Genomic DNA, 22,485 nt, shown 5'->3' with positions numbered 1-22,485 from the left:
TTTGACATATCCAGAGTCTCTGAGGTGAAGTGTCCCAGTCCTAAAAAATCTGATTCTTCTACACCAAGTGAAAATTGATATTCCAGTTTGGCCCAGGCTGTTTAAGTGAAGACTTATGAGGGTCTAAAAATGTTAAAAGTAACAAAGTCCTTCTCTAAGATAAAAGATGCTTTGTTATCACATTGAAATTTGAATCTTTACAGGTCAGACAGTTTATTTTTTAAGCGTCTGGCCCTTTAAAAAAGTTTCTCTAAGACCTGATCTGACCTCAGAACTCTGAGTTGTAATTATGACTTTTCTGACAGGTGCTAAAAATGGATGATACTCCTGTCCGTAGCATGAGCCTGCTCTGGTTGTGCTGAGACTGCTCAATGCTGAGCTCCATTGAGGACAGGTTTAAAGGGCTTGAATGCCTTCTGCTGAGGCAGGGCATCTACCGACCACTCTTTACATGCCCTCTGCCGCGGCCCGCTGGCCTTTGTGTCACCCAACAATGATGGCACCCGAGCACCACGGCCAGGCAGCGATCATTGTTCCCCTCGGCCAATGGGAACCCAACAAATAGATGTGTATGAAATGTGTGAGTTTCTGTGCATATGTGTGTGTACGGCAACGCAAAGGTGAATGCATGCTAACAGAATGCATCTTTCACACCAAGCTTTTGCATCGACTCTGTGACGAAGGGGAGGGGGACGTCACACCAAGAAGGAGCCAATCAGACATTAGCTGTTTGGATTTATGCCAGGGTTTTTAGGCTTGTAAGACTTTAGTACAAGTCACAAAACTCAGTTTAAAAAAATAAAAAGCCAGCTGAGACGAGATGCCGTACACACCGTCTGGCTTTTTCTGTGACCGGCTGATCCGGGAGCGAGAGAGGAGAGACGGGGAAGGGTCTCTGAACAAGCCCCTCCGCTTCAACAGCCAGGACTTCAGCGTCCTGAGACAGGAGTGCGATCAGAGGAAGAGCCTGTTCGAGGATGAGTCTTTCCCCGCCACTGTGGAGTCTTTGGGCTTCAAGGAGCTCGGACACAAGTCCAACAAGGTCAAGAACATCGTCTGGAAGAGGCCCAAGGTAGGAGGGGGGACGCCGACTGCAAAGTTTAATAAAGAGGGGATGGAGCACACATGTGGGAGGTTGGACAGTGTTTTAAGAACAACAAACCTGCATGGAGATCTAACTTCTGCTGTGGGATTTCACCTGAGGATGCAGATGGGATTAAGCACTGCCTAACAGTCCTACAGATGGATTGGAGTTACTGAATGCCGTTGTTCGGCCGGTGATTCCCATTTTCTGGTTTAAAGGCTTCAAAATGATGGATCTCTGTTAAATAACTACAAAGGGACAGCTGTATTTATAACTGTTCATACATCACTGGCCTTCAACTAAAGAAAACAGGCTGATAAAAGCTGAACTGTTGCTCCTTTTTGTTCTGAAGCTAACCCTTTTGTTTACCACTGTCTGCAGGAAATCTGTGAGAACCCTCAGTTCATTGTTGGAGGAGCGAGTAGGACAGACATCTGCCAGGGAGATCTGGGTAAATCTGCTTTACTTGACACTTTGAGAACAGTCATAACACCTCAGCATCATGGAGAGTGTTTACATGGTCTTAAGACTCTGGCTTTTCAGGTCCTCTGTGTGTTCAGTCAGAATGCTCTAAATAAGTTTGGATCAGGTGTTGATGTGCAGCAGTATCCTCGCATCCTTCTATCAGAGGTATCTAGGTTTACCAAAACAAGGATTAGAGCTGGACCAGATCTCTTAAATCAGGCCAGGTGGTTGGAGAGGTTTTGAAGTCTGCTTCAGGTGATCCTTACTTTTGTTCCGGGTTTTAAAGACAAAAGAAAATCATTGTAAAATCTGTCCTGAATCCAGGCCTCTACTGGGACCAAGATAATCCAGATTTGATCTTCTGCTGTTCCTTAATCATTTTCCTTTCAAACAACCAGACTTCAAGTTTAGATTCAAATCGATGGATTCAATCTGATTAGATTACTTGTGAACAACAAGGCTGAGGTTTCAGATCCTCCATATGTATTTCATCATCTCTGCTGCAATGTTCTTTATCAATGAAGGAAGCTCAGACATCTAAGTCAGGTGGTTTCTACCTGGTTGCAGATCCTGATCCTGGTTTCTTCAAACCTAGATAAGAGCTTATCCATTTTTCTAGGGGTTTGATGTCCACATGTAAAACACTCAGCTAGAATACTTCAAAAACAATCAGAACCTGGACACTAGTGCTCATTTAAACACACGGTTTGTCTTTAATGGCATTCATACGCCCTTTCATTTGTCATTAAAAAGTTCAGGGGTAATATTTGGGTTGGAGTTCAAGCAGTTAACAATGTTTGTGGAACGGCAGAGGAATTCTAAAACCTCCTCTGATATGTCTTAGCTGTCTCTCGTCATCGATGAAACTCTCTGATTGCAGCAAAGGCGAGTTAAGTGACAACAAACTAAGACACCTGTTCCAGCCTCAGGACTGTGAAGTGTGTGTACATGTCGTATGGAACCAAAGTAGGGGTTAACAGGGAAGCAAACACACCATTGATCCCCCCGACACGGCCTCTCTCCGCCTGCAGCGGCCTCTCCATATTGTGCTTACTCTTTTGGAAGGGAATCCAGCCAGCAGCACTTCTCATTGTTGTTCTGTTCAGTTTGCAAATAAAAGGGAGCAAAGGGGACAAAGGTCCTGGCAGACACTGTTAAATGTTCCCTGTTGGAAAAAAAAAACTAACATTGTTTCCAGCTAACACTGTGACACACACACACACACACACACACACACACACCTGGACAGTCTGAAAAAAACACCAACGTCAGCACTCGACCCCCGGCCGTCTTCTCAGGCGAAAACAAAAAATGTCACCGTCAGTCTGTGATGTTGTTCAGGTTCACTGTCTCCACCTGGAGGCTGTTTTCTTGATGTACAGAAGGAGGCGACACATCTTACATTTCTTAAACCTCGACCGTACACACATATCTACACCAGGCTATGGAAAACATCAGGCTGAAACATCTCTATGCACTTTGAGCTTCACATTTGAATACCATTGAAAAGCCATAGAGTAGATGACCCCCCTGGATTGTTGCTTCATGTTTATGAAATACCCTGACTGTAATTAAAGACATGAAATGTACCTTATCTTCAATGTGCAGGTGACTGCTGGTTGCTTGCGGCCATCGCCTGCCTCACCCTGAATGAGAAGCTCCTGTTTCGCGTCGTTCCTCAGGAGCAAAGCTTCTCAGAGAGCTATTCAGGAATCTTCCACTTCCAGGTAAGAGACAAACATTTCATTACATCTCATGCAATCCAAAACAGTCTCCTAAGCTGTATTACAAATCTGTTTTATGGCACTTTCTTTGCACCACATTGTTCAAATAAGTTTTCAGGTTATTCAGAACAGATAACAAAGCTGAACAAAGAAAGGAAAAATTAACATTTAAATATATTTAAAGTTGCAGGAGGTAGGGAAACAGATGCTCTACATAAACCATCAAAGAACAAGAATGGAGTTCAGAGTCTGAGCATTTTGTAGCGGCTTCCTGTTTGTGTAAAATACTTGATTCTGATTGGTCAAGACTCCATTACAGTGTCATCACGCACACAGATGTCATATCACTCTGCGGATAGATGTTACAGTACTGATTTTAACCCTTTTGTTGACAACGTCGCCAAAAATGATAGTTCCTGATACCCTCGGTTTATTCTGACAGCAAAAAACTTTGGATTGGTGATCAATGGCGGACAAGCATCAGCAGAGAAAAGGAGAGAGGAGGAAAACGGCGCCGAACTAGCTAGGGATTTTGAATACGCTAGCGAAACAGACGTTGGGCGGCCACTCGACCAATCAGGAAGGTAGCTCTGATTGGTCTGTGATAATGGGAACGAGGGGAATAATAACATTCCTTTATATAGGCATTGGAAAACACAGAGATTACTTCACTTACAGATGAGTAATCATGAGTATTATGACCTTTTCTCCAAACCCCACAAAACCCTCCATAAACTTCAACCGGTTCAAAACTCAGCCGCCCGTATCATCACACGCGCCGCCTCCTTCCACCACATCACACCCATCCGGCAAGAGCTCCACTGGCTCCCCATCACACACCGGATCAACTACAAAATACTTCTCCTCACCTTCAAATCCAAACACAACCTCGCCCCTCCATATCTCTCTGACCTCCTCCATACTGCCACACCCATCCGCACCCTCAGACCCTCCTCCTCCATCCACCTCACTGTCCCCCCTGCTCGCCTTGTTACCATGGGGAGCAGAGCCTTCAGCCGCTCTGGAACTCTCTCCCACCTGACCTCTGCAACACTGACTCACTCCCACATTTTAAATCCAAACTCAAAACCCATCTGTTTAAACTGGCTTACTCCATCTGACCACAACTCCTCTGTCCATTCACTTCAAAATTTTTAAATTAGGTTTTATTTCCTGTTTGTTATTTAAACTCTGTTTGTTTTTAATGTTGTAAGGTGACCTTGAGTGCCAAGAAAGGCGCCTATAAATACAATGCATTATTATTATTATTATTATTATTATTATTATTAAACCCAGCAAAAAAAAAAGTTTGTGACACCATTCCTACCAACAGCAGCTTTAATTGACCTTCAGGTTGAAGGCTAAGGCAATGGAGGTAATGGTTACTTTGGAAGCGCTGCCAACCGATGAACCTGAGGGACTATTTCTTTTGCTGGATAAATAAATAACTTCAAATCCATGTGTTTGTACCCTGATGTTTTCTTACCTCTGCCTCCTTCTGCCCCTCAGTTCTGGCGTTATGGAGACTGGGTCGATGTCGTCATTGACGACCGCATCCCGACCTTCAACAACCAGCTGGTGTTCACCAAGTCCGCCGAGAGGAACGAGTTCTGGAGCGCCCTGCTGGAGAAGGCCTACGCCAAGTGAGACATGAGCTGGTTTAGTCTGTGGTGGAGGATGGAGTGGCTGGTCTGGGTGTTGTATCTTAAGAAACAGGGCTTAATTATGGGAAGATGATGCTCCTTTGTTTTTATTTTTTGCTGTCTTTTGTTGAGTGTTATTTGTTGTGCCATTAATTTAAAGGGATAGTTCAATTTTTTTTAAATAGGGTTGTTCAAATTGGTGATCAATAGAAAGTGTTTCACTCTCAGGTGATCTAGGTCAGCTTGGTGCTAGGCTATCAGCTGCTTGCATAAAAGCAACAAGTTAACAAAATTAATATTTGTATTGAACTGTAAAGAGTCCGTGCTCCCTCTCTTCAAGGCTTCACGGCTCCTACGAGGCCCTCAAGGGAGGAAACACCACCGAGGCCATGGAGGATTTCACCGGAGGAGTCACTGAGTTCTACGAGATGAAGGAAGCTCCCAAAGAGCTCTACAAGATCATGAAGAAAGCTCTGGAGAGAGGCTCCCTCATGGGCTGCTCCATCGATGTGAGTCTGATGGATTTAAGGAGGGTTATGACTCCAAGGTTTAGGATGCAGCAGAGTGAAGTATGAGAGCAGCTAACTGAGCTCCTCTCTGCTACAAAATAAATTAGCTTTAAATATGTATATGTATCTTTATGTTTATGTGTTTTTCTTTTAATTATGCACATCTTTTATTCTCCTGTGTTTGCAGTCTCTGGTGCCCGCTCGCTTTGAGACTCGTACCGTGACGGGACTTGTGAAGGGGCACGCGTACTCTGTGACGGCAGTGGAGGAGGTAAATCTGCTCACTGTGTGTAATTCACCCGGATTATTCCAGCTCTGTGGACCTGCAGAGCTCTTTTAAAAACAACACAAGACAGAGTGCAGGGAGGTGTAGCCCTGAGAAAAACTCTGTGTTAAGGTATCTCTAAAAACAAACAAACTGGTATCCGAGTATAATCTTGTGTACTGCATGAGAACATAGATTACAAGAGACAATCTGAACCTGATCCTCCAAACTTTAGCATACAGATGGAAACTGCTTTATGAATATTGCCCAGAAGGAGGACACTTCCTTCTTGTGACTCTCTTTAGACAGTAGTGGATGCTTGACGTGATATATGTGGATAATTCTCCACCCAAGATGTCCCTCTAAGGTGTTCATTTTGTGTCTTAATGTAAAATGTAGAACAATCTCCACATTCTTACCTTTGCGTTTCTCTCCAGTGTAAAGCGTCTCAACATAAGGAAACTAAAGTCCGTCTGGTGCGTCTCAGGAACCCGTGGGGTCAGGTGGAGTGGAACGGCCCCTGGAGTGACAAGTGAGGAGTTTTTATCCATCATTACTCATGTTTGAATCTCTTATTTTCAGCTCTCACTTTCTGTTTCAAAGCTGGTTGAGTCCAATGAAGCACTATTAAGATATAAAATTATATTTTCTTTCCATTAATCACAACATTCAGCTCCATTCTTGGCTGAATTGTCTGTAACTCGTTTTCAATCTTTCTCTGTAACAGCTCCAAGGAGTGGGCCACGCTCTCTAAAACTGAGAAAGAGAAGCTGCAGCACCAGAGTGCTGAGGACGGAGAGTTCTGGTGAGTCATATGCAACTTTGAAGTGTGCATTTAATTGTTAATCTGCTGAGAAGTGTGACCTTTATCAGTTTATATAGATAGTCACTGGAAAGAGTGAGAGAGCATGACCCATGATTGTGCAGAGTTGTAATAGGTATATAAATGTGTAGTTAGATCCAGATGTGTTTACTCTACCTGACACTTGACCTCATCTTTAATTATCACACCAATATCTGAAAACCACAACCCTTCCTGAGTGCTGTGATATCTGTGATGTGATGTAAAAGTATTGATCTTGACCAGGTGTCTGTCTTCTCCTTTGCCCTTCTGTGCAGGATGTCATTTGAGGACTTCAAGAAGAACTACACAAAGATCGAGATCTGTAACCTCACCCCCGACGCCCTGGAGGACGATAAGATTCACAAGTGGACAGTCTCTGTGAACGAGGGCCGCTGGGTGAGAGGCTGCTCCGCCGGTGGCTGCAGGAACTACCCAGGTACCAACATGCACTAAAGAGTCGAACACTGTTAGAAAGACAGGGAATCACAAATCACTGTGTGTGTTTGTCTCAGTTATATTTGTTTTATCTATGTTCTGCCAGTTTAACCTTTGACTCTCTAAGAGTCTCTGAGGGTCTCCTTCTGACACAGTGGATCTGTTATTTTTGATCTCTAATCTTTATATCAAGCGTGACCACATATCCCCTGTCCTAGCTTCGCTGCACTGGCTCCCGGTTGCTTTTAGAATAGATTTTAAAATGTTATTGTTTGTTTTTAAAGCTCTTAATGGCCTAGCCCCCCAGTACCTGACCAAGCTTCTCCATCATCATGTCCCTGCCAGGACATTGAGATCATCTGGTCAGTTGCTACTGGTCAATCCCAAAACCAGGCTTAAAACCAAAGGTGACCGAGCCTTTGTGGCGGCTGCCCCTCGGCTCTGGAACAACCTGCCCCAACAGATCCGCTCTGCAGGATCAATTGAGATTTTTAAATCGTCTCTTAAGACACATCTCTTTTCCCTGGCTTTTAATCAACATTGAGTGGACATCTGGCATAATCTTAATTAAATTTTAATTTTTATCTTATTTTATTATACATTTGCACTGTTTACGTATTCTAGTATTGTATTGTATGCTATGTTTGTCATTTGTGCTGTTTTTGTCCTGTACAGCACTTTGGTCAACTCCGGTTGTTTTAAACGTGCTCTATAAATAAAGTTTGAGTTGAGTTGAGTTGAGGAAAAACTGCTTTGTAGAAACATATATTAAAAACATAAGATAAATATCTGAATCCTTTCTTACCGCCATGCAGACACTTTCTGGACCAACCCTCAGTACCGCCTGCGTCTGCTGGAGGAGGACGACGACCCCGAGGACAACGAGGTGGGCTGCACCTTCGTGGTGGCTCTGATGCAGAAGAACAGGAGGAAAGAGCGCAAGATGGGAGCCAACCTCTTCACCATCGGATTCGCCATCTATGAGGTCAATAAAGAGCGGCACAGAGGGTTTCTTTTCTATCCCTTATTTCTGCAGGACCAAATACAAGGCTGTAACTTAACATTGAGGATGAAGTGATGAATCATTTTGTTCTATAAATGATCAGAAAGAAGTTCAAAGTTTCTCAAAGTTTCTCCGAGTCTTTGATAACATCTTTAAATATCTGATTTTTGCAACCCAAGGCCTGAAGATATTCACCTTAATATGATACAGCACTCTGAAAACCAGGATTTTTGCACAAAAATGTTGAATTAGGCATCTTTTTCTGTCTGTTTTACCATCTTCTCATCTGTGAGTTTGAGGACACGAGAGCAGCAGCTTCTGGTTTTTAATTTACAGCCTGGTTTTAAAAGGAACACTAACATTGCCTCTGTCTGTCTCTGCAGGTGCCAAAGGAGGTAAGGAAGAAGCAGCATCCTCTCAGTGCTGCTTGAACTCACCACAGTTTGCTTTCCCCATGTTTAAATCTTTTTACCATCATCACCTTTCATCATCTACAGTCCTGGATGCATATTTCCTTCATTTTCTCTCCAGATGCACGGAAACAAGCAGCACATGCAGAAGGACTTCTTCCTGTTCAACTCCTCCAAAGCTCGCTGTAAGTCCTACATCAACCTGCGCGAGGTGACCCAGCGCTTCCGCCTGTCGCCCGGGGAGTACGTCATCGTCCCCTCCACGTACGAGCCGCACCAGGAGGGCGAGTTCATCCTGCGAGTCTTCTCTGAAAAGAGGAACACCTCAGAGTGAGTGGGTGAGGGCGGTCAGGGGGGGCCTGCAGGGGGCAAGTATGGAGTCACGCCTAGACGTGTGTTTGTAGACGCTGATGTCTTCCAGTGATGCTGAATCTGTGTTTCTTAGTAGGGCTGGGTATTAAACCACAGATACATCACAGCCAAGTCGCTGGTTGACATTGTCATTTTTAGAGAGAAGAAATCAAGTTGTTATTCCCACCTTGACCTTTTCATGCAGGAATTATAAAATATCAGAGAAATCTGCTATTTTTTTCTTCAGCATTTTTTATTCATTAACCATCAAAAGTGCAGTGGGGTCTTTATTTTCCATCACAGTAGCAGCAGGAAGCAGGAAGCAGGAAGACACAGCGGTAGCTTGGCAAAATGACATGATATAGAAAAAATGGAGGCTTTTATTTTGTTAACACTGTCAGCCCTAAGAAATATAGCTTCTGTTAAAATATAAGAATATGCAAGTTAAAGTTTAATAACTTAAATCAGTTTATTTAGAGAAAAAAATCTGACTCATTGAGTATTTTCAAGAACAGGAACGTCTCAGGATGAATATTCATTCTGAAAGAACTACAGCCAGCGATACATGACGTCCAATTTAGCAGTCAGGTGACCAATGCTAAAACATTCACCTTCAGGGTCCCTCTAAATGAAGGAATTGTAATCTATTCCTGAGCCGGTTGGCCTTTCTGACCTTCTGAAGGCCATTTCCAATTTGAAACATTACTGGTGCACTTACAACAGCTGGCCACTGGGTGGCAGTGTTTGGGATGACTCACTAAAGTCCATTGAAAGCTGATGAGCAACCATGCATCCCATGAGCGGCCCACTGTAGTGACTGGTTAGCATGAAAGGGTTCAAATGCTTAACAACACTTGTTGGGACTCAAACAGTTATTTTCATTATAGGTTAAACTTTGTTGTTTTTTTACTGATCAATTAAAGCTAGGGTTGGTAGTCATGGAAAACTAGCATGAATTTGAGTGTAGCATTTCCTCAGGACTCCATCTAGATAATAAAAATATCCAGTATATCAATCAATCAATCAACCTTTATTTATACAGCACCAAATCACAACAAACGTTATCTCAAGACGCTTTTACAAACAGAGCAGGTCTAGACCACTCTATGTCAAATTATGAACAGAGACCCAACACCAAGACAGGGTCTGGACAGTCTTACCCCACAGTCTTACCCACCTTAATCCACCATGAGCATTGTACATCGCAGTATTTAGCTAGTTACAGTGGCGAGGACAAACTTCCTTTAACAGGCAGAAACCTCCAGCAGGACCAGACTCATGTTAGACACACATCTACTGAGACCAAGTTGGGTCTTGAAAGACAGATAGAGGGGAGTAAGAGAGAGAGAGGTGATAGTGATGAGACGAGTCGTAGAAGCTGTTGGCCCTGGAGTCCAGCACGTCCGCTGCAGGAGGAGTATAGACATCACAAGTCTTCCAAACAGTGGTTCAAACTTGAAGATAATCCTCCGACTGACAACCAAGACAAAAACAGAGCAAATACAAATATTTAAAGAATTAAAACAAACGTTTATTTGGCATTTTTGCCTCATAAATGTGGATCAATATCTTCACTGATCAACTGAAGTGTTATTTTTCAAGTTGTGTCAGTGCAAATACCTGAAGATGGTGATTCTACCTGCTATAGTGAAATGAAACAGGAGTTTCAGCTGTCCGGTTGTTTTTAAGGCAGCATCTGTGCAAGAAAGAAATCAGCATTTTACACACTGATCATAAAGGTTACAAGTGTTATATCTGCACATAGGTCAGGTTCAAGTGTCTGTGTTGAAGTGGAAACTTTATTATAAGCTTCTAATGTAGACTAACTCTTATGATACCCAGCCCTTCTCTAGTATTCAGAGTAGCAGCAGCAGCAGCAGAGCTTTAGTCAGAGTGTTGTTGTTGTATTCTCCCTCCATGTGTATTTCTACAGTGTGGGTTTGTGTGTGTGTGTTGATGAGGGTGGGTTTGTTTTGTCGGGTTGCTTGGCGGGTGGGACTCAAACCAACAAGAACAAACTATTTTAACGGCGATTTGATTTGTAGAACTGGAAGAAATCGGCCCCAGTTCGAAGCTGTTATGGAATCTTTTTTAGGACAAGCCACTTCAGATTCCGGCATGCACCGGTAAACAAAATATTCAATACTGCATGCTCAAGCTTCTACAAACATCCAGCCCCCCTCCCCATCCTCCTACACCTCCCACCTGCTGCCCTGGAGGACCAGACAGCACGCAGAGCCACCTGAGGGACCAGGACCCGGCTGTGGGATGGATGTGGACTGCAAACAGCTCTCTCAGACAAGCTTTTAAAGAACAAAAATAGATTCAGGTTTTACTTCTTGAACCCAAAGGTTGAAGATTATCACAGAGTAGCTCTTTACTTAAACTCCACCCAGCTAGTACAGAATGTAAAATGAAGAGGAAGACGTCTCCTACAACCAAGAACTCCCAAAATGAGACAAAGAGAGAGAGAAAGCTCTCGAGTGGAGGAAACAGGTGGTACTAAACTAACATGTTTTCTTCACAGCTTCATCAGGGATCATTTTATCTGTCTGATGTGAGTATGAGACATTGACTGCATGTAAAGATGGATGACAAGTCTCCCAATATTTCCCATTGTGCAAAATTAAAGCCAAAATACTCCTCAGAACGGGGGCTGACATCTTGGCTGCTTTGAGCAAGACTCTGTGCAGAAGGGATCGATTGATAGAAACATGATAGAAACCTTGACTCGTGCTGCTGTTTCCTTTCTGCCTCCTGTAGTGGAGACAGTTACGCATGTGGAGCATCTGAGTCCAAGACAACAACAATATAATGCATCATATCGTCCTAAGCTATAATCAGAGCTCAAGGACTGAAATGTTCCTCACATTTTTGCACCATGAGCACTGAGCACCTTTTGTTTTGATCGCTCATGTCTTCATGAAAGACACTATTTTTCATTTTCTCTCCACCTGTAGACTTTTTAATGGTTGAACTGGTGTTAGAGCACCTCCTCAATTTTCTGATGCCCTAAGTAGGCACAGTTCCACAGCGCTCCAACGCATCAATTATAAAATAGAAAGCAATCAATCGTTTCTTCGTCGGCAAAACAATGAATCAAATATCCTTTGCAGCTGGAGAGGAAACAGTATAGATCATCCAAATTAAGAAGGTCCCTACTTATATGCAAGTGGGACCTATATCGTGAGTTTTACGGTAATACACTTCTCCAGATAGCAAAAATAATTTGAATGACTGAAAAGATGTTAAAGAATAAGAAGTTTGAAGTTGATTTCAATTTTATAGTTTGTCCCATGTCCCATCTGTTTACATGGAGGAGGAACATCATTATGACCTATGCTGCAGCCAGCCAGTAGGAAGAGCTCTAAAGTTTTGGCTTCAACTTTAGGGAGCTGTCACGCCCTCCATCTTTTCATACAGTCTGTGTTTGGGGTCTTTGAAATCATTTTGTGGATGTTAAACTGATTTATGGATTTCATGCTTCTCTAAGAGTTTGTTTTGATAAGTGATGACATGAAATGAGTTTATGGAGTAAACAGATGTGGTCCAGCTGAGATGTTGTTGTCACCATGGTGACTGCTGTTTGTTCGTCTTCACTCAGGGAGATAGAGAACAGGATTGAGGCCGATCATCCTGTGGTAAGTGACAGTCTCTCTCTCTTTAACTCTGAATCAGACCTTATTACCAAACAGCAGACCCTTTTATAGAGTTAATCCAGAATCATGAACCTCCCTCACTAAAGGTTCAGAGTTTGCAGTTTTAGATTTTTATCCCAACACCTCAATTAGAGTGATTTAAAGTCAAATCCTGTTTTATGTATTTATATAGCTAAACCTTCAATATCTTCCTCAGGCACTGTTGATGCAAATAAAGCATACTGAGTACTTTTTCATAGAACTGTTTTTACCTCTCTCATCTCTGCCTTTGTGTCTCTTCATTTCTCTCCTCTTTGTGGCTCTGTGACGTCTCAGCCGGCGCCGGCCTCGGCGGGGGAAGAGAGCGAGGACGACCAGCAGTTCAGAACGATTTTTCAGGAGATAGCCGGTGAAGTGAGTACGAGCAAGAAGAGCTAGATTTAAAGATGAGAACATGTTTCCTTTTATATTTATGACTGTTACAGTTAAAAGCTACAGTACAGGAACTTTCTCTGTGAAACCTAGAAAAACAAACACCACCAATCAAATTAAGGAAAGGCAAGAAGAGGGTGAAGACATGTTATTGCACATAGTTTACTAACAAACTTAACTGACTCAGGTTCATGTCATCATACATTTCCAATGTTGTTCAACGTTTTATTTTATCTATCACCATCCAGAAACTCATACTTAAAGTTACATGTTGTCCACAAACACGCTGATTTATTACAAAATCAAAAAATCTCCCAAACTCATGAGTTGCTCTGCATTAGAAGCCACACACTTTGGTAAAGACTAGCTAGCTGGTTACTCTTCTTCTTCATCTGCTGCTTCTTCTTCATCATACATTTTATGGTGGGTGGCAACCAGCGTAAAGAACCACTCCTGCTTCGTACTTTAAGATAAGATCACATATAACCCATACAGAATATAAAACAGGGAAGAAACACGAGGACGATCTGTAGATAAAACCAGGAATCAGACAGAAAACAACTAAGAAAATATGAAACAAAAGAAACTCATGACAGCTCTAGTTCGTTCTCAGTGTTGAAGTCAAATTTAAATGTCTGTCTTCTCTCTTCTTCTGCTGTTCCTCCTCCTCTCTGACAATCTCACAGGAAATGGAAATCACAGCCAATGAACTGAAAAATGTTCTCAACAGAGTGATCACCAAACGTGAGTTCACATAAGTTCATTAAACCTGTTAATGCTTATTTAAGGCTGTCTTATTTGACTTAATAAAAAGCCTCCTCTCTTCTTCTTCACTGCTGTTACTGAAGCTCCATGTTTACAGTCTGCAAATTAACATAACTCTGAGTCTCCAGGATTGACTGGTGACTCTCTCCCGTGTGTCCGTGCAGATAAGGACCTGAACACAGAGGGCTTCAGCTTGGAGAGCTGCAGGAGCATGATTGCTCTGATGGACGTATCCTTTGTATCGAGTGCATCGGGCTGGCTGTGTCGTCTGTAGGAGGCACATCCTGCCGAGACCCATGGCGGGGTCTGTGATGGACGCTCACAGGGCCGAGACCTCATGTCACCTCTGAATGTTGTTATAAGGGGACACTGTAGGACTCTAGTTACAAAGAGGAATGCACCACATGCCAAGGGTCAATCACTTGATCGGGCAGCCAGTGTTGTTTTTATTCTCAAACATGGAACAGATCTGACTCGTAGCTTGGACTAAATTTGAAGCCAGCTGTTATTTTGAAATGTTGCTGACTCGTGTGTGTCAGAGTTTTGTTCTTAACCGCTCGTGTTCAGATGGATGGGACAGGTAGACTCAATCTTCAGGAGTTCAGACATCTGTGGAATAAAATCAAACAGTGGCAGGTCGGCTTTCCTCCCTTTTTATACAACCCTGATTCAGAAAGAGTCGGGGCGCTTTGTGAAATGTTAACAACAGAATGTGATGCTTTGCAAATCATTTAAACTTTACTTTATTTAATGTAAAACAGTGCAGAGACAACATAACAGATGTTGAAACAGATAGTGTTGTCGTTTTAGTAAAAATATCAGTTCTTTTTAAATTTGAAGACAGCAACATGTTTCAAAACAACACTCAAAAAGATTTGTACACCCTCAGATAAAAATACATATTTGAGGGATTTAAAAGAGGATATGAATGTAGGTCTCTGTGGTGTTGCTATTATTGCTAATGCAGAGAATCTACGTTCTCCTTTCAGCACTGCATCACACTCACCTTGCCTCTCTTTCAGGGAATCTTTATGCACTATAACGCCGACCAAATCGGAACCATCAACAGCTACGAGATGAGGAACGCTGTCAACGATGCAGGTGATAACTCAGACATCAAATATCTTACATTGAAAAAATCTAACAGTTCACCTGATGTACAAAAAGACAAACAGGACTCATCGGTTTTCAGATATCTGTGTTTGCTGCTGTTTTTTAAGCTGAAGGAGGCAGACTAAAATAGAGGCAGATTAAAACTACAGAAGTCAAAAATGGCCGTGCTTGTTTCCAGTTAAATATTTCACATTAAACACTGAAGTCCGAAGAGGATTAAAGTAGATCATGAGAACAAAACCATGTTTATTTTCCTGAGATCAAAGAATACATTTGGAAACTATAACCGTGTTTGATCTCAGCCTCTGGATTCACAGTTTTGACCACCAGAGAGAATTTAAACACACCCCTTACCAGTGGTGGTTCTAGACCAATTTTACTGGGGGGGTGCCAGGCTGGGGCCAAGGGTGTTGTCAGAGGGACACATTCAACCCTTACAAAAGAGACTGAGAAGGGCGAGGACCGGCTGAGAACAAACTGGCAAAACATCAGTGCATCCCTTTATACTAGACATATATACTACTGTGTTCTATATCAACATGCAGACTGACAGCAGCTGTTTGGCTGTTTACACTCAACATGAGTCCCTTAGAGCTCTAAGGGACTGGAACCAAGTGCCACACGCATGTGTTCTGCCCAAGCGGCAAACTCTGGTCTCAAACGATGAAGCCAATGCGGAAGTGATATAAACTGCAATACATCGAGAATCCGCTTGAGGCTGGCTGCAGAAACACCGGAAACCACATAGATATGAATGGGAAAAAGACGATCTTTGCAGCATTAATAAACATGTTTACAGCCTGGTTCAAAAACCGGCTTGGCCCTATGAAGCTAATCTCTCTAATGGCACACACTGTACGGGGGGTGAATTCTTTTCTAACGTGACGGTTCAGAAGATATTAAGATTACAAGTTTTGCCCAAATAAGGACATGACTGACGTGACTCCCGGTCGGGAACACACAGCCATTGGCTAAGAGGCTCACACTACGTCACACTCTGCCTAGTTGAGTTCCGCATTACCAATATGGCTGCTGCCGTCGATTTGCTTCAAAACAGCTCTCAGGAACAGATTGGTGACAGCACGGATACTACGTCCATATTTTATACAGTCTATGGTTCTGCCTGTAACATGGGTGCGATACTGAAGCTTTTTTTATTGTATAATATTATTTTGGAGGAAGGGCCACAGGGGGTCCACTGGCCCAGAACCGCCACTGCCCTTCCCCCGGCTTCCTACTTATAGTAAATTGTAAAAGTAAGCTGATTTGACTCAGAGTATGTCTCTGTTCATGGAGGAAAGCTTTTTTTATAATAAGTAATTTTATTGAGTTTTTTTTTTTTTGTTTAACAAGAATAATGAACAACAAAGAAAAAACAAATAAAATGGACTATAAAAACATCAGATAAAATAAGTAAATATGTAAATAAATACAAAAATAAATACATTAAAATACTAATAAATAAAAAGAAAAAGAAATGAAAATAAAAAATAAATCAAAGAGGTTGTCAGGAAACAGTGGGCATGTACATTTAGTTTTCATGTACTGTTCATGGAGGAAAGCTGAGATAATTAAAAAACTAAACATTGCAAGCGTTCCTGTTTCAGGCTCCCGTACAAAACTTCAGCACAGAGACCCAAAACACTCTGATCCAGTCTGATACAATGTTGGATTTTTGTACATTTGGTGAACTGATCTTGAGAAGCTGTTGTAGACACAGATGTAACATTGAATAGTTGAATGGTATTGGAGTTTTAATAATTGGTAGTTCTCTAATGCTCTTCATCTCAGTGAAGCTAATAGTATAAACAGTGTGATTTTAAAGAAGTAGGATTATATAAATTACTGATTTGACATTTAAAGCTATAATAGACTTTGCTTTGATATTTTGCATGCTGTGTGTATCTGAGTAGGACTGTGTGATCAGTGTGTGCTGCACGTGAACTGACGGCTTGAACTCATCCTCTAAATGTCCTTGTCACTGTACAGTCATGTGTCTTGTGTCCCGCTCAGGCTTCCGTCTCAACAACCAGCTGTATGACATCATCACCATGCGCTACGCTAACGAGAGCATGAACATCGACTTCGACAGCTTCATCAGCTGTCTGGTTCGGCTCGAAGCCATGTTCAGTAAGTCGGCGCCTCACACTCTGATGTCACTAACATGAGACGATAAGTCAAAAACACTCTCTGTTCAAAGTCGTCTGATTGGTTTGTTGTTCGTTTGTCATCCCAGATACTTCCAACTTTGCTTTTCTACTTAATGAAATAAATGTCAATAAAACTTTCACTCTCACAGTAATCACTTCAGTTACAATTAGGGATGTAAGGACACACTCAACCCACGATTCGATTCCAATCCTGATTTTTTTTCCACGATTCTCTAACGTTTTTCAAGAAAACTTGATATCCTTACATCCCTAGTTACAATATTAACTTTGTCACCTGCATGGAGTTTATTTGTGTGTCAAAGTACTAATCCCGTCCTGAAATAATCCTACTAACACCTTGGTATTGTTTTAATCAGCTGTAAAGATAAGATAAGATAAGATAAGATACTCCTTTATTCGTCCCACAACGGGGAAATTCATGGAGTTACAGCAGCAAACAAGAAGAAGAATTTCAACAAGAATATATATAGGAAAGAAATGTTCATCAGAGACGACAGCTCGGCCATAATCCTCCTGTCAGCCACCACCTCCACAGGGTCCAGGACTGAGCTGGCCTTCTTCCCCACTTAGTTCAGTCTTGCTCTCCTGTATCCTGTCCAATCCTTCCAATGTGGCGTTCGTGTCCGGTGTTAGCTCTGTTAGCATGATGCTACTCTGGTGCGGGGTTAGCTTATCCACTTTATCGTAGCTAGATCTTACAGTCCCCATAACGGTGGGTGGAAGGACAGGTCCGTGTTGTCTTTTCTTAGCTTGCACCTCAGTACCAGCACGTCGTCCTCGCCTCCTTCTCCTCAGCTCGCAGGGAACATCGGGCCTAGTGTTGTTTAAGTCGCATTATCAAGGATCTCATGGACTAAAATATAAATATTTAGAATTAAAACACTTAAATGGGGAAATTTCCTGCGTCTCTCTGTTTGATATCACATTAAAGCTCCTGTAAGTAATTTTAAAGGTGACATATCATGCAAAATGGACTTTTTAATGGTTCTCTACCTGAAATCTGTGTCCCTGTCTACAAACCCCCCGAGAATGAAAAGAATCCATTCTGCCCCTGTTCTGATTTCTCCACCTTTCTGTAAATGTGTGTGAAACGAGCCGTTTCAGACTTCCGTGTTTTTGTTACGTAACAACAATATCCGGTCTGTCACGGAGTCAGAGCTCGGAGCTTGTTCAGCCCATAGACTGTATAAAATACAACTCAACCCCTCCTCCGTTTTTCATTACCTGCACACATGTGTGCTAACAAGGAGCTTAAGGCTGATTTATACTTCTGCGTCGAATCGACGGCGTAACCTACGCCATAGGTCCGCGTAGCTCCCGTACCTACGCAGAGGCCTACGCACGTAGCTGACGTGCACCTCCTCCAAAATGTAACTACGCGTAGAGCCGACGCGGCCCGCAAGCTCTGTGATTGGTCCGCTCGACGGCTTTGTCTTTCCCGCATTCACAGCACTTCCGGGGTCCCGGACATCGGCCACACATCGGCCGTGTATTTCATCTCCTCCTCTCTATTCTTCATGTAATCATGTCTGTATGATAAACAGCAACATGTATCAGCTGTAGATTAACAGAACACGCTCTGAAACTCTGTGGAAAAGTAAACAGAGATCGTAGCGGGACCGGAAGCAGGCGACCGGCTATCAGAGAGACCACACTGCCCTCAGGCGTTTCGGCAGAGAATTGCTGCGCGACACGGACACACCGACGCACAAGTATGAGGGGCTCATGTCCGCGTCAGCCCCTGCTGCGTAGGGGAGACGCAGAAGTATAAATCAGCCTTTAGGAGGGAGGCATGCTAGTTGTAGGCTGTCTTAATAAACACAAAGGTCGGTTTTACTCCCCACGTCTGCAGATTTGAAGATCTAGTGGATGATTTTTATTTATCATGGATAAGTGCTAGCACTAGTTAGCATAGCTACATATCGTAGCTGCAGCTGTATCTGTGTACCAAGACACACGTCGACATACTGATAAATAAAACAACAAGAAACACTAAATCTATGACCAATCCTTCAGAAAGGTCCTGCTGCAGGCGCCTCTCCGTCAGGATCAGATTCTGGATCAGATTCAGAGGGTTGAAGTAACGCGGGTCTGTGAGCAGCCGTGTATATTCAGCCAACATGTAAACATTAGATCAACGTGCTGGACAGCCGAGGCCACACCCACTTTCTGAGGGGGTGTGGTCAGAGAGAAAACAGAGTGTTCTGAGGAGGACTGAAAAAGAGGGTTCTTCAGGCAGACCAAAATCTGATTTCAAAGTGTTTTTTTGAGCATAAACTTTAAAGACATGTTTTGGGGACTTCTTAGACCAATATATGTCGATGAAAAAAGCGTGATATGTCACCTTTAACTGGTTATAAAACAAGACTGGAATTAATAGGGATGTCTTGTTAAGACCTACAAAAGTAAACAAGGCAGTTAAATGAATGGAGGATAGGATTTTTGTAATAAAACACTGTTTAACACATTTACAGATCGCTTTGTCCACAGGGGGCGCCAAAATCAAGACAAGCAGAAGGTTCCCCAGAGTCACGTTTTAAGCTGATTATCATTGCTTTATATACTTTAGATGGAAACCTCTGATTTAAATCTTAATAGTTGATCAATTAATCTAGAAAACAATGATCCGATTTCTTTCTACGAAGCGTGACCCACAAAGTAATCAATCCTCTTCCTGGTCGGTCTTGGATGCAGTGTGTGACGTGTTCTCTCTCTTTCTTCAGGGGCGTTCCAGGCCTTTGATCAGGATGGAGATGGTTCAATCAGACTCAGTGTCCTGGAGGTAAGAGACTACAACTTCATGCCAGTTCTGCCGGGTCTGATGACATCCCTCTCTAATGTCCTCATGTTCTCTGTGTCCTCAGTGGCTCCAGTTGACCATGTACGCCTGAAAAGTCCCATTTTCTCCCAGGTGAGCTCCTCTCCACACGAGGACCAGACCTGCCAGCCTTTACCTCAAATATTCACTGTGCCCGATCGTCGTCCGCTCTCCTCCGCCTCACCTCCAGACTTCCCCCCAAAAAACCCCCTCTGCTCTCTCTCTCCTCCTCCAGAATGTTCAGCATGCTCCTTCCGTTTTTATCTCTTTCTCCAAAGTTTCCACATTTCTCTCTTCACTTGTTCTTCCTCTAATCAGTCTTTATTTTCGGTCACTAGCCTTTTTTATTTGAACACAGCTGTACGGTACTTTTCTCAGGCATCAAACACACAGAACCTCTTTTTTTTCTGTCACGATACCTCACGGAGCTCCTTCTACCACCTCCTCATGTGTTCTTCTTCTTCTGTCATCAAACTGGGCGGTCAGGGTGTTCTTCCTGTTTTCTGGGCTCTCTGGTGGACAGTGAATAAACTCGTAAACCACCCTTTAAACCTGTTCTGAGTCTGATAATCAAACTTACACTCTGTAGGGATTTCCAGGCCTCCTGAGTAAATATCACCAGATGTTTTTAATCGCCTGTTTTTGTGAATTGAGCGATCCTGCAGGAATTTTTGTTTTCCTCAACAACAGTCACGACTCGCCCCAACACTGGCGTCTGTGCTCCAGTCTCTCCGGACAAACTCAGGCTTCTCTGGTGCATCTCAGCTCCAGAACCCCCCGAGGTTTCACCTTCCTCCTCCTCCTCCTCCTACAGTCCAGTCCACCAGCCGTTCAGCTCTTTGATGGATGAGATTTATGAACAAGACTGCGGAGCTGAGGAGTTTTTATTTAACAGACGTTCGTGGTTCAAATGTGGATTTTAAAGAATATGGCTTCCAGGTTGGACTGCAGCTTTTTGTGATTTCTTTTCTTATTAAGGCTTTGGTCAAATGAGTGTACTGCATTTTTAAATATTTTAACCAAATAAATAAATGTGTAGCTGTGGGTGTGACTGTGTTGACAGGAGATTTCATCTTTGTTTTTTTTCTTTCATTGCCTGAAGAGTGAAATTATGATGCTTTGAACGTTAGCCACATTGTTTTAGTCTGTTTCCGAAACGGCCTGCAACATACTACTTACTAATGTAGTAGGCAGTAGGTATTGCCTACTACATACTGCATTTGAATTTAGTATGTAGTATGACTGTTCTGTCCGATCTGTCATGCAGCATGATGAGCCAGACTTCGCTGGATTTCCGGTTTCGGAAAGCGGAAGTAAACAACGGCGAAGCCGATAAATAAAAAGCTTATTTAGCATCCATTTATGATTTAAAAAGTTAGGAAGTGGTTTATATGTAATTTGATAACTTTCACAGCACCCAAAAACGGATTTCCTCCCGTCAAAAAATGAGGAAAAAGAAAAAGCAGAACGAGCGCTGTGCATTATGGGAAACAGTACGCGAGGCAGACTGGTCCGATGCACACTGAGATATTTTCCCGAATCAGTAGACATCCGGGGAGTTTTGGCATACTGCAGATTTTGCTCTTGTTCACATACTACTTACTACATACTGAATTTTGGACATATCAGTACGTACTGCTAGTATAGCAGGCCGTTTCGGAAACAGCCTTAGTCTTAGCTGTGACTTCAGTTTGTAGGGATGTAATACACTTGCAGAGTTCGGTTTCTTTATTCACACTCCAAAACAGTAGGTGGCGGTATATCTCCACCATTGACTGTAATATAGAAAGCGTCCAGGTTCCTCCTATTTTTACATGTGAAGCCAAAATACCACCATGGGCACTGACATCTTCCTCTAACCAAAACACACATTAAGCTCCCTAACGTGGGTACAGTCCACAGCAGAACAGATTCCTGTGTTGGTTTGAAGTGGACACGGTAACAAGCTCCACCCTACAGCGTACCGTCCCGAGGTCCTACTGAGTTTCTCTCCACGGCAGCTGTCAATCAAAGTAAACCCGGATGTAAAACCCTGTTTTTTAACCCCTAATAACTAACGAAGAAGAACCTTTTCAGAAAAAAGAGGCCTTGAACACAAAACAGTCAAATACTAACTACATCTCACCACAGCATACGGATGTGAGAAACATTCGTACCACGTGTGTTTACTTTTTAAAGTTTGACCGCAGCCCCATTCAAATGAATGGAGGAGACAGAGTTTTTTACCTATACTGCAGCCAGCCACTAGGGGGAGCAGTTCTTGTGGGGGCCTCACTTCAAGCTGAGCGAGATGACGCCCATTTGATATACAGTGTATGGTTAATATAGCCCAAATACTACCTTGCTAACATCTTGCCCTGACGTCACACCTCTTCCGCCAACCATAACACACATTAGGCTCCCTAAAGTGGGCACAGTCCACAACAGAGCAGATTCCTGTGTTGGTTTGAAGTGAACACTCATAGTTACCTAAAGTTTAATGCCTCTTGTGTTAGTGTTTGTTATTTATTCTCTGCTCTGACCGCTGCAGGAGCTGCATTCGTCGACATCGCTGTCAATCAGTCATCTTCTTCAAACCGAAAAAACTGATTAAAACCAAACGTCTCACATCAATGAACACATGGACATCTGCATGATGAAAGCTAACTATAATGACAGAAACCATGTTAGAGAAACATTTATTTGAAGAGTATTTTCATTTACAAGTTTCACCCATGTCCCATCTGTTATAATGGAGGGGGCGGGGTTTAAGGCCTATACTGCAGTCACCATGTTTAACGGTCTGTGCTTTAAAGGAAAAGTTTCAGTCAGTTTT

The 22,485-nt window shown here is 42.8% G+C and overlaps 1 protein-coding gene across 1 annotated transcript; it reads left to right on the top strand.

Moving 5' to 3' along the window:
* Nucleotides 1–302: 302 nt before the first annotated feature.
* capn3a (calpain 3a, (p94)) lies at nucleotides 303–20,730 on the top strand. Its single transcript, XM_034674329.1, has 21 exons — nucleotides 303–1,072; nucleotides 1,466–1,535; nucleotides 3,158–3,276; nucleotides 4,783–4,916; nucleotides 5,257–5,425; nucleotides 5,613–5,696; nucleotides 6,128–6,222; nucleotides 6,418–6,495; nucleotides 6,810–6,970; nucleotides 7,785–7,954; nucleotides 8,356–8,367; nucleotides 8,504–8,712; nucleotides 12,338–12,374; nucleotides 12,708–12,785; nucleotides 13,490–13,547; nucleotides 13,733–13,797; nucleotides 14,136–14,204; nucleotides 14,591–14,669; nucleotides 16,695–16,811; nucleotides 19,576–19,634; nucleotides 19,717–20,730. The coding sequence occupies exons 1-21, from the start codon at nucleotides 821–823 to the stop codon at nucleotides 19,741–19,743; spliced, it is 2,142 nt and encodes a 713-aa protein (XP_034530220.1). The 5' UTR covers nucleotides 303–820; the 3' UTR covers nucleotides 19,744–20,730.
* Nucleotides 20,731–22,485: the final 1,755 nt, after the last annotated feature.

The sequence above is a fragment of the Notolabrus celidotus genome, chromosome 22 (assembly GCF_009762535.1).
Source record: "Notolabrus celidotus isolate fNotCel1 chromosome 22, fNotCel1.pri, whole genome shotgun sequence".
Classification (NCBI taxonomy): domain Eukaryota; kingdom Metazoa; phylum Chordata; class Actinopteri; order Labriformes; family Labridae; genus Notolabrus; species Notolabrus celidotus.
Note: the sequence above shows the minus strand (reverse complement) of the source record. Positions and strands in the feature narration are given on the sequence as shown.

Coding starts and splice junctions, on each gene's coding strand:
- capn3a (XM_034674329.1), top strand. CDS start 821: ATGCCGTACACACCGTCTGGCTTTTTCTGTGACCGGCTGATCCGGGAG. Junction 6,223..6,417: donor AACGGCCCCTGGAGTGACAA/GTGAGGAGTTTT, acceptor TCTCTGTAACAG/CTCCAAGGAGTGGGCCACGC. Junction 16,812..19,575: donor TCGGCTCGAAGCCATGTTCA/GTAAGTCGGCGC, acceptor CTCTTTCTTCAG/GGGCGTTCCAGGCCTTTGAT.